Source organism: Galendromus occidentalis, unplaced genomic scaffold (assembly GCF_000255335.2).
Source record: "Galendromus occidentalis unplaced genomic scaffold, Mocc_1.1 scf7180000076543, whole genome shotgun sequence".
NCBI classification, from domain to species: Eukaryota; Metazoa; Arthropoda; class Arachnida; order Mesostigmata; family Phytoseiidae; genus Galendromus; species Galendromus occidentalis.
The window spans coordinates 368,926-381,181 of record NW_003804532.1 but is presented as its reverse complement, the minus strand read 5'-3'; the positions used below and the strand labels follow the sequence as shown (position 1 = coordinate 381,181).

Below are 12,256 nucleotides of genomic sequence, written 5' to 3'. Positions count from 1 at the left end.
TGCCCAATCACTTCAGTTGGGTCAAGTTATACTTTTCGGACTGCGTATACGCATGCTCACCGCAACCTTTGCGTGTTCCTCCCATTTTTTTCTCTTTTTCTATTATTCAACAAATGTAAGGCCTGTTAACCATGATGTCATCAATAAAGTTTATGTTCCAGGAGGAAGGTGAGAACCGTTATTTTTCTAATCGTCGAAACGGTGACCTCTGGAAAGGGACAGATGGCGACAAGCTCCTGAGTATAATGGATGGTGAGCTCGATCCGTGGGGTGCTTTGATTCTCTCGATCCGAACCCTTCTCGGGAAAGAATCGAGAACGAAGTTGGACCAAATTGTTCCGCTAGAAAGGGAAGGAGTTCGGGACTTCAACCAGCTCGCGGGGAGTATGGAACACCAGTCGTGGCAACGCAAGCGAGACTTCCACAGGGCAGATCATCCAAGTTACTCCTAACTCTATCCGCTCCCGTTTTGGGGGAGGACTGAAGAAAAAATCGAGACACCTGTGCGAATTCAGGGACAGCCTCTTCTCCTATCAGAATCCCAATCGAACGCCCGACAATTGAGCCGGACCCCGGGAGACTCGCCGCGGAAGTGGCGGGGTCTGAGAACGCCCAGTTGGCCACGGTATTGTGAAGGACCTCGGGCGACACGGTTGACGGTTGCCCACGGGTGACTTCGTGCTTCTCTGCTCAACACCCGATGTACTCGATGATGTCCTCTTTCCTTGCCGTGAGCCGAAGGGTTCAACCTCTTCATATGTGGAATATCCGTGCCCTTGGAAGGGACAATCAGTTCCTCTTGGTCGCCCGCTCCCGGGATGCCGCTTCGAAATCGGGGGACGTTGTTATCAGGTTTGCACCGGAAAGAATCGAGGAAGTGGTCAGTCGAGAATTCAGGAATACGATTTTCTACGGAGACTCGTCGGAGCTCTATGTAGAGGAGAGCGAGAGAATTCGCCTCTGAGTTATCGAGGTACTTCGCCAATATTTCGAGCTGGAACTTGAGCCCCTTTCGGATATCCGTTTACCGCGCTGATCCCCTGAGGGGAGAGTTGCTCTCTGGAGAAACATCAAGCTTCCCTCGGATCGCATCCCACTCTATCGAGTTTGCTGGAGATTTGTTATAGAGGCGTGCATGCAGTTACACTGCGGCCCTAAGCAAACTCATATTGCACCGAATTGGGTATACAATATCATCTGAGCGCTGGTGAGTGTACGATCGTGGCATTGTCAAACAACGATGAGCTCTGATGACTTTAGGCAATATCCCGTGTGTGCATCTTCCGCGGCACTCGCCGAGACAGACACCGCTGTGAGCAAACAAGTCCTAAAACCTGCTCACGTTGATGATCGACGGTGAGCTGGCGGATGACTCTTCCCCGCTGTACGTCTAGATTCCGATTATTCTAGATTTTTCAGTGCCTCTATGAAACGTGGTCGAATCTAGCCCGGATAGCGTCAGAAACCTTTGCTTTGTAGACGGTACCCGAGGGAATACGCGACCCCTGAGGCTCATACCGAGATACTCGGGTGTGCGGGTTCGGGGTGTTGTGGCGAGCTGCTCTGCTCAGCTCGGAATCATGCCGCCGATTTCGCTCCACAGCGCTCATGCGCCGGAATATTTCTCCTGATAAATCCTCTCTCCCTCCTGTTGGACTCCCCTCGAGATCAACTCGGAAGATCAACTCGGAGCGAAGCGGACAAATCTCTCTCGGTGGTTTGAGATCGATGTCCTCTTGATTCCGAAACCGTCAGCAAGGATGCACCCGAGGTCTGGATGATCCGGCTATGTGTCCGGACGGACGCAGTGCGGAATGGAGCCTAGCTACTCATCTCTTCGGGAAACAGTTCTTCGCCACTGGCGCTGGGGTCTCGATCGAATTCCGAGCGTACTTTTCTGACCCGCAAGGCTGCGTCCAAGGGCAAAACAGCGAATTACGTGAGGGGTGTTTCCATTCCGCACTGCGTCCGTCCGGACGCATAGCCGAATCATCCAGACCTCGGGTGCATTCCGGCGTTAGGCAATCATCCCTCTGAGATGCCTGCGAAAGTTTACTGATGTAGCACCTCGCCGGGACCACGATCATCAGTTCAACGAGGGATGCCAGCTCGTATCGGGTACATTCAGGGATCGCAATCACTGACATCACCTCCCCCAGCGCTGGAGGTTTATCGATGGTTGAGCTCGTTCTCGTAACTTTTAGCTTGAATCACGACTCACGCAAGATTCCACATCCCGCCAGAGAGACTTCCAGACTTCTGAGCATCGTGAGAGCCTGAGCAGAACTTCTCAGCTCAGCTGATCTGTTCCTGATACTCCATCTGCCTAGAGCGTGGCCGCAAACCCAAGTGGGAGAAGCCAGTACTCGGCACGAATAGAAAAATCGTGAATATGTATTCCAGATTATCGCCAGACGCTTGTTGCTGGAACGCCTTGCACTCCCTAACTCGCCCTCGCTACGGCCAGCCTAGCGATCAAACGTCAAAAGAACCGGCGAGCGAGCGATCCAAGGCGCGGACTGAAAGGCAGTCATAGAGACAGACAGGCGAGCAGCCAGCTTCGACAGTCCGGGATTGGCTCCCCGAGGTCGAGGCAGAAGTTTAGGACACCGATCGTCTACTCGTGTTTCACACTCCATTAAGGGCTCTCCAGTCATGTTGACGTTTTCATTGTTCAGTGCTGTTTCGTTGTTCGCCCTCGCGCAAGGTGGCCTTTTCAACCCTGCGAAATGTTCAGGTATTAACTTTTTACATGAGTATCGATTATTATTCTTTGCCTATTAGAGCTACTAGGTTTTTCCGAGCACATAATAGAATCGCTTGGAAGGCAGGGAGCCTGATGTCAGTCTAATCGCTTGGAAGTCGAGTAGTGAGCGCGCAGGAATTCGAACGACCGGGACTGTCTCCGGTCGAAGACTGAAACTTTCAAGGAAATTAGCGTGTGTTCTGCCGCGCAGTAGGCTTCTTTGTCGGAGTACGGGTGTTAGCTTGGGAGAATGTGCAGGCCATGAGAGCGGTGGGAGCGGAGCCAGCATGAATTCAATCGCTTACACGACGTTAAGAATGCGCCTGGAACAGAGTTCGCTCGGTCGAATGAAATTCAAGTCTCTTCTCCGCTAGCGCTATTGATTGAATCATGCTGCAGGTTCTGTTACCCGCAATTAGGATCGCAATCATTCCCTGCCAGATTGAGATCATGAAGGGCTCATTATTATCAAACTATGTACTACATAGTTCATCGTGCCCAGAGCTCCGCTTCAAATCCTCGATCTGAATAATCAAGATGAAAATCGAATGCGGAATGAAAACTTCCCGCGCGATTATACTGTAGTGACGAAATACCTGATTCGGAACACTGTTTCAGCAAGATTTCGTACACGAATAATCGAGTTATGAAAATGTCGCATGTAGGGGTAATATTTAGGCACGTATATTGAACAATAGAATGGATTACCTTTCGGTTTATTTAGAGAAAAATAGAATAGAATAGAAAAATAGAATGAATGATGAATCAACGAGGAGAATTTACGAGGCCTCAGAAACCGATAGGGTTGAATCTTTCCTAAGGACTTTTGTCGTTGCATGCGTAAAGAGGGCTACCAGGACATCAGCAGCGTACTTCTCAGATTCGACAGAATACAGGGAGCGAGATCCAGTCACTATCCGTACACTCGGGGCCCCCAAATGCGATGTATAGGAGATTACTGCGTACGAAGCATGCACGCCGCTGTTTGCTTCGCTAAACGTAAGTTTATGAGTCATTCAGTCATAAGTGTTATTACTAGCTATTCGCCTAGGACAGCTATTCCGATACATTTCAGTGGCTGAGCCTGTTGAACACAGCCGACGCATCCGCAAATTTATCACGAGGAACCTCTCAGTCCCATTGTTTCACTCGTTTTCATTCGAAAGTCCACTGGAATAAGCACGTCGCCAGCAGGGGACAAATGTTATCGGTAGAACAGCTCCCTATTCGCGCATTGGGACTAAATTCGCGGTGTGTTCCCCTAAATCGTGCCATTACATGACTCCGATTTTTGGAGGAGAACGACTTTATCCTATGGATAGAAACGGCATCGTGAGTAGGAATGTCACTGGGAATAATTTGCGAAGTTCTGCTTCGTCGAATTGGAGTGCATCATGGTACTGATTTCCTCTTGAGCGGTGGCCTCCTCCAATCGCATCCGCATAGTGGAGTGCTCGCTCGAAGCATTGTTCCATAGGCCTGACGATCATTACGGGAAACTGAACAAACACCGACGTCTCGTAGAAACCAAGGTACCCTCGACTTAGCTGAAAGTTTTAGATCTCTTACGTCGGACCCACTCACTCTCGACTCGCGGGATTTCGATGTGGAGTGAAAGTGTCGCGTCCCCTCCCTCCGGCCACAGTAACTGTGGAAAGCGATGATGCTGAGCAGCTCCGTGACCTATCATCGTTGAACGAGAGACGAGACTGCGGAAACTTCCGCTGACATTGATTGTATTGCCATGATCACCAACCCGGCAAGGAGTTTTTGAGTCGCATCTGAGCGTTCGACGCAGGGCTCGTGATAGTTCTCCCTCAGGAATCTGTCCCAAAGTGCCTGTGGGACTGCGGAGCAGGGGTTCAACTCGGCCCGGATTCAATCTTCTCCGCTCATTCTCCCCCTCCCTCCCTTCCTCCGCGCATTCTCACCAGAAGTCGATTTCTATTCTCGGGAACTTGCAAGCGGAACTCACTATGCAACATCGAGATAGAAAGATTTGAGTTTTTCCTGATTACCTCAAAGTCACTTTCAAGTCAATGTATCGGAAGTGGCCTGAGGGTCTGATGGCAGGTTGCACACTTCTTTCCCCACACTCGACCTCAAAGATTTGATCTCCCTCCCCCAAATCTCCTGGGGGTCTTGCGGCTGGCCGCTGCAAATTCTCACCCGGAGTATCATGCGTAGGTACTCTGCCACCACGAGCGATCAAGCGGATAAGGTGAATATTTGCATAATTCAAACCCACGGAATATTCCCACAGAGGTACCGAAGAGACCCGAAGAAGCCTACGACTTTGATTGTCAACCGATCGGACTTCCCTCAGGATTTGACTTGACATCGTATGAGATAGACTGCGAGGGCGAACTACCCTCGTCCATCCACGAATACAGCCTTTGCGCATACAAAGGTAGTAACGTAATAAGTTTCCATAGTCGATCAATCCGCCACTGTCTCTGACGATCTCATGAAGCAGTCAGTCATTCTGCCATGAGGGTCGGTTTCCAGTGTTTCGAACCGTGTGCTTTCGATTCGCGTGCAATTGATGATCCTCCTTCGCTCCACAGAATCGTGCATTTTGAATTACGAATTGACACCGACGGACCTCGCGGCCAAGAGTAACGCCATACTACTCTCCTTCCTGTTCATCTTTGCGCTGCTGACGACTCTGACGACTTATTTCTGTGTGCGTTTCTTGAATCGCTTCTTCCCACGGAACAGCTACCGCCGGCCTCCACCTTACGATCCTTTCGAACACTTCCACGCTCATTACAAACACGGTGTTACACTGGACCCGAAGAGAGTTACGCCGTTGTGTTAGCCCAATCGTAGTCCCAGCGGGATGTGGACGACATGAGAGGGACATCCGGTGTCGGATTCCCTTATAGGCTGAGGAGGCTATAGCCTTGGGTGGCAAAATTTCTGGAGACATCCTCCTAGAGAGCCTCCCTTCCCGTCCCTGATCAGAGTAGGCGGCCGCATGAGATTAGCCTCAACGCGGCAAAATCCTGAATTCGGCACTGGGTACATTTGTATGTATGATTCCTGAGCATATACAAAGTAGTAGCACACCGAGCTGTCGGAGGTCACTCCATCGAGGGAAACGATTATTATTTATCAATCTGCGATCTCGCTCGGAAGCTATCGCTACAAACCTAGACCTATTTTACCTACGTCGTGCATTTCACCAGAATAAAGTTCGTCGAGCTGACGATGTTTGACCAGTTCACATCCTGACTTTGTGGGTGCTCTCTCGCCGGCATCAGAATGAAAGCCACATCCACTAAATAGCATCCGCGACGAGGAGATCCTCGTCTTCCTGTCTGTATAAATGTATGGTTTGCTCCGTAGAAGATATTATCGATCTAAGTTGACTCCCGTTAATACCGACGCGACACTTCTCGCGTCTTGAGTACACTCCCCGTTCCCGATCTACAGAGCTATCCGATGGTGCGCACCCAATCCGAGGATAGAGGATGAATTCTGGTTTGCGCTCCGGACTATCGCCAGAGGTAACGTTCGTTCGGAATGGTCATGAAGGGGGACCATCCTGAATGGTGAATGGACCCCGCCGGGACCCGGAACAGATAACCAGCGGTGCTCGCTTTTCACAAGAGCTGTGCGCCGCGCCGCGAATTCGCCGGCAATCGCCGCCGCCGACCTCCTGAGTCCGCCGCCGGAACCTGCAGACGGCGTACGACGACGCGACGGAACGCCGGCGCGCCGCGCCCGATTCCCATGATCAGTGACAGGAAGTCACGGGGGGATTGAAAACTCTGTCCGAGGTACTGAGCGCCCACGAGGATGCGGGGACATCGAATTCGGATGAGACGATACGTTCCGGAGTGGAGCTCGATCTACTACTCCGTGGTCGTTGAGAGCTCAGACTGATCGTTCAAGCTCGAACCCGTAGGAGTATCGCGCATTCCTGATAGTATTACATCCCCGACAATTTCGGAGACGCGATCGGAGGACTCTCGAATCTGCGTTCCACCTATTTCGCGGCGCGCCGCGGGTTCATCGGTGCGCCGTACTCGCCGCGGCACGCGCCGCCGCCGCCCGTTTTCCAGACCGCCGCCGCCGCCGACGCCCGTTTTCCAGACCGCCGCCGCCGCCGCCGACAAAAATCTCATGGCGCACAGCTCTGCTCTTCACTCTCGAAGTACTCATACCGAGCTTCGTCTGATGCTAGCGAGGAGCTTTTGGGGGAGACGGAGAGTGAAAGTGGAAATTCCGGGTGTGCGCAAAATTTTCTTACAATGAGTTGAAGGCCTTAGGAAATGGAGAAGCTCGGCGGAGGAGCTTCCTTGGATACTACATTACTGGGTACTTGCTATCGTCGATGCGATTTCATCATTAATTTTTCCTTCAGCTTCTGAAGGCCTTGATGGACTGCCATGAAGCTCCGAGAATGCGTGTTCCCCGAGGCTACAATCCTGCGTCAACCGATGCAAAATATTCCGCTTCTCACCCTCGTTCGCAACTCACCTCCGGCCGTTCTCTATCATGCCCGGCAGGGAGACCATCTATCCCATGACAATAATTATTGTAAGCCCAGCCTTTGCTCTGTATCGCAGAAGCTCGATTCAAAAAAAGGGCTCGCCCCGCCCCCCTCGCGGCGATTACAAAATACAGTGTACACTCGAAACCCCGTCGGAAAATAGTCATATAATTGAGTCGGTGATATAATGAGGTTTTTGTAGAGCTCCATGGGATTCCGATCACCATCACTCATCCGATTCGATTACCTAAGTGCATCTCCCTCCGGACTTTCGATATTTAGAAACATTCCATAGGTCATTTGATATTTGTACATTTGTGATTTAATCGAAGATTCCTACATTCATCGTGATCGAATATCGGGGAATGTTCTACAGAGAAGTCTGACAAAGAATACTGCAGTTCGCCCAATACCGACCGCAACACAGGTGGCCGGTATTCTCCACCCTTTGCTACAGTGGCTGGAGAATCGAGACAGTCGAGAATGCTCGGGTTCGGCCCTGCTCTATCGACTCCGGGCTCCCGCTTCCGCTCTGGCAGGAGATTTCTTCCTGCCAAACTGCTGATGACTCCGAGTTAATCCATAATCATTTGGCCTGGATAAAACACACATCACCCTTCTCAGCTACACGGCAAGGACCCTTGCCTTGAAACGGAAGTCATTCTGGGCGACGTCCTCGCGTACGGGCACCGCGGAGATGTTGTCTCATTTCATTGAGTCTCCGCGGTGACATATATTCCCTGAGTTTCGACGACCTCAGGGTGATCCGACCGGATTCGAAGCAATCAATGTTTATGGATGATCAATGGTGGTATAATCGAGTTTTCAAGCTTTCTGAGCGGGGAAAGCAATGGGGTTGATATATTCGTCAGGAATAAAGTCGGGGATGACGCATTCGAGTGTGTACTGTGGCACCCAGTCGAAACTCTCGAGTTGTGCGTATCCGAAGTTCCCCCATCATCAATTCAATGAAGCTCACGAGATGCGTCCTCAAGGAAGAAGGCCCTGAGTGAATCACCATTGTCGAAACGCTCAGCACACCAAAAACACGCAATGCCACCCTTGATCCTTCTGGGCGACAGCAATGAGCACTCGGGAGCGGCGAGCACATACTTACCGGAATTGTAGTTCCTCGCTGTTTTTCTGGACCGAGGTGGGGGTCTTGCTCTTGTGCTCATGGCACTTCGCTGAAAGCTTCGCGTGCAGCTGTGATACGAGAGAGCTCCAAGATGCTTGATGCGAAGCACGGATCCTAGAGAACGCATGACAAGTCTCTCGAGGCGACGTGAACATTCGTATCTCGGAGTTGAATGCCGAATCAGAAGAGTCCCGCTAATTGCTCATCCCTCCTTCGCGGAAGCATGTCGAAGGTTCCGGAGTCCATCTCGATGGCCCGTGCAATACCAGACTCCAGTGCTCCATACTCGAGACGTGAATTGCGGCGTCTCGGGAAATCCGACTCACTCAATCTAGTCGAAATCTCCCTCAACGACACGGTCGACGGACACAAGTCGCTTAGGGACTTGTACTGAATATTCAGATCCAGTGTGGGAGCGACTGGACACTCGGAGCGCCCCCGCTACAGGGGAGAAAGACGACTGATTTTCCGCAGGAAGACTCCTCCAGCCCTCAAAGGCGGTATGATTGGAAGCTATCCAGCCGCGACTCCTATGTTCGACGATCTGTCCAAACACACACCCTGCATTCATACCAACATCCATCTTCGCCGCCTGACCATTCAGCCAAGTGTGTTGAGCAAATAAATCTCGAAAGCCTTGCTTCGCAACAGAAAGCGGAGTCTCGGGGCCGTATCGGGTTGAGACACCAATCGTACGGCCGCTTTTTCATCTCTGGAACTAGCGCCGATCGGTTGCCATGTGGAATTCCGCACGCGCAATGCGAAGCTAATATTGTCAGATTCGTCCGGCATCGCGGAGCCTTCGCTTATTTATTTATGATCCCTCGATGAAAGGGACGATTCGCAGCGATCTTGTTTTCACTAGTGTTCCCATGGAGCATCAAATCCCCGAAAGCTCAGAAGTATTCACAATTTCCTACTCACCGATGGGATCGATGCTTGGAGAGCCGAGAGCGTTGAGTCAGATGGGCACCCTACCGAGGTCGACTCTGGCTTGTTTGAGAGTGGATGGCTTCAATGATAAATCCAGTTTTGAAACAGTGTCTCTATTTGTATCGAGATGAAGCCGGAAATGTGAATAAAATAATAAATCCGAGCGATAGTTGAGCAACCGATTAGGATTCTCGGCGTAAGGGTTGAAAACTCCGTTTCTTGACGAATCCGTCTGATCCGTGGATGAGGCGAGGGAGTCGCGCGAAGTCTCACGCTTCATCCGATAGGGCGGGCCCTTGAGGAACCTGAGCCTTCATGAATGCTGAGTCGATTCCGGAGGAACTCTTTTCAATAGAGAAAATCCAAGAATTCGTTACACGTCAGAGTCGCAGATCCCATTGTCTCATGAGCTCGAAAGCAACATCCCTTCTCAGCCATCGATTCGAAGCTGCCGAAAGCAACCCCTTGGAAAAAGCAGAGAGGATATTCCGCTGCGCTCCGAGAGGGCCGTTTGCGGTGGTAAAGAATTCTCTTATTGAAGTCGCACTTGAATGATAGCACTTGGAAACTAAGCGACCGGAGAAGCTGCACGAGAGGAAGCAGGGAACTCGCGGTGCCAGCGAAGAAGCCTCTCCAGTAAGTGTCTTCTGATCCCAAGAATGAATGGCTTAACTTCCCTTCCATTCAAGCTTGCAGTGGCGTTCCAAGGCCGCACTCATTGTGTGACGGAGAAGCGTGTACGCTACGATGTCAAGCAAAGGGGGGAGATGGATCTCACACGAACATGAAGCTCGGGGTGCAGGAGAGGAATTGTGTGATCAGAATAATCGTGAATCGAGAGCTCTACTGAGATCACATCTTTGCGGTTTTCATCCTTTCTGTCGTCCATGCTTCCCAGGCTCATGGAAGCCGACTTACTGGCAATTGCCGCAATTGAGTTTCTCTCCACCTGAACAGATCCTCGCCATGGACTGTTATCCCCTCGAGCCTTGTGCATGAAGGTATTCAATCATGAGGCGCGGCGCTGGGTTCCAGGCAAATCCTCCTGAAAGCTAGAAAAAATCTGTGTTCAGGATTTTACGGGAGATACGAGAGCCAGATCGGGGATAGAGTTATGGGGAAAGTTCCATTCCCCGTCGCGAGAGTCAACATCCGACAGAGCGTCGCTGGAAACTTGATCTCCGAGAGGATCGGAGAGCAGATACTCTCGTTCAGATCCTGGCTTGAATCAGGATGCCGCTCGACATGTCACAGATCTGCTCAATAATACAATCTGACACGGGATGGACGAGGGCTTGTCCGAAGACACAGCAGCCTCCTATCTACTCTCGGAACAGGTGCTGTCATTACACATAGTGAGTCCATCTGCGACCCGGAAATGGGGTAGATGCTCGAAAATAAGCGAATTGGCGACTGCACGCGAATCGCCTTCTGTTGCGTCCCACGAGGAAGCTTCCGACATTTGGAAGGAGATGGGAGTGGAAAGAACGGAGGACCTTTCCCATTGGGAAAGTCGACGGGTTAGTTTATAATAGACGTACAGCTTGTATTCTAGGCTATGCCGCGTTACTTCAGACACGTTTCCCAGGAGCAGCGAATTATTCTCAGTGTGAAACGTGGACGATACACCGGTGTGAGGCATCAATTTCTGGACGCGACATGAATTCATCTCTCGGCGCTGACATGGTGAGCTCTTGTTCCTAAGACCTTCGTTGCGTTCACCGTCTTCGGCGTCCTCCTTACTCAGTCGAAATAAATATTGCAATCGAGATGGTATTGGAGGATCCCCGGTATTGGAGAATCCCCGGAATCGAAGAAAAGAATCCCGTATGTGCCGGGGAGTTCCGACTCCAGGTGGGCCTCCCCGAACGACTCACTCGTTGTCTGTGTCGGGCACACACGTCTTATTTCGGCAAGGCACGTGGGAGACCCGGGGGATCGGAAATATCCAGAAGAATTCACCTGCTGGAATCCGCTGCTTTTGGGGACTTCATCGTTCAACCGTTGGATCTGCACCATCTGCGCTTCCCACCGTTGCTTGATGGCTTTCCATTCCTATGAAACTCCAACAGAATTTGAGCGTGGACCTCGTGGTAGGGCGTGCGCCGATCCCACTCGGCTGATATCTCAAGAGATGGTTGATCCTCGATCTGCCACCAAACCGCGCTCTCCTGCTGGAAGTAATGGTTCTCCTGCAATGCGGGGGAATCGAAAGGAGAAAGGGGCGTCTGTGTCGTTTGAAGATGACGGCTTGGAGCACGTGCTTCCGCGTCTGACTTTGCGGAATGCGCGCAAAGAAGAATCGATACACCTTCCCACGGCTGGAATTCAATCTGAGAACGTCGCTGCTGTGAATATTGTACCGAAGCGGAATTCCTAATACGAGTCCGACGCTGACAATATCAAGGAACAACGATTTCTCGATGCGATAGCTGAGGCTTCGGTTAGGAAATCAAGGAATGGCCGTCGACAGCTCCGATGGGAATCGAGCAATCAGGTGACAGTCTTCACAAGATCGGCTGTCTTCGCAATCGAATCGAACGGATGCGCTAGAACGAGACTCGCTCGAAAACCTTCGCCGACGATCGATTTCCGCCGTAGTTTCCAGATCCGCGCGATCCCCCCTATTGAGATTCGGAGTCCGATTCAGTTGGGAGATTCGTTGGTCCGACAATTCGGGAAGGCTCGCCGATTCGACAGGCGTGATGCGCGGCCTGGGACAGGCATTGCGGCGGAAGTGGCTGTCCTCGACCGCTTTTGACCACAAGGTGGAAGCAACAGAGGATCAAGAAGTTTACTTCTCTAGTATGGATTACCCTTTAGAAAAGCCCTGCGCCGATGTAGTTGACCGGTTTGCTCACCTTTTATCAGTCGATCCAGAGAGCGATGAGGAAGAGGGCGAACCTTATCGGGTCTCTTCCATTGAAGTTGTTCCCTA

The 12,256-nt window shown here is 51.3% G+C and overlaps 1 protein-coding gene across 1 annotated transcript; it reads left to right on the top strand.

The window, feature by feature from the left end:
* The first annotated feature begins 2,492 nt into the window (after window positions 1–2,492).
* Window positions 2,493–5,983, top strand: LOC100906149 (uncharacterized). Its single transcript, XM_003739466.1, has 4 exons — window positions 2,493–2,737; window positions 3,593–3,745; window positions 5,010–5,156; window positions 5,314–5,983. Exons 1-4 carry the CDS (start codon window positions 2,656–2,658, stop codon window positions 5,565–5,567), a joined length of 636 nt encoding a protein of 211 aa, XP_003739514.1. The 5' UTR covers window positions 2,493–2,655; the 3' UTR covers window positions 5,568–5,983.
* The last annotated feature ends 6,273 nt before the right edge of the window (window positions 5,984–12,256 follow it).

What these genes read in the sequence shown, in the direction of transcription:
- LOC100906149 (XM_003739466.1), top strand. Translation starts at nt 2,656, where the DNA reads ATGTTGACGTTTTCATTGTTCAGTGCTGTTTCGTTGTTCGCCCTCGCG. An exon ending in CAACCCTGCGAAATGTTCAG is followed by an intron (nt 2,738 to 3,592) that starts GTATTAACTTTT and finishes GCATGCGTAAAG; the next exon opens with AGGGCTACCAGGACATCAGC. An exon ending in CGCTGTTTGCTTCGCTAAAC is followed by an intron (nt 3,746 to 5,009) that starts GTAAGTTTATGA and finishes ATATTCCCACAG; the next exon opens with AGGTACCGAAGAGACCCGAA.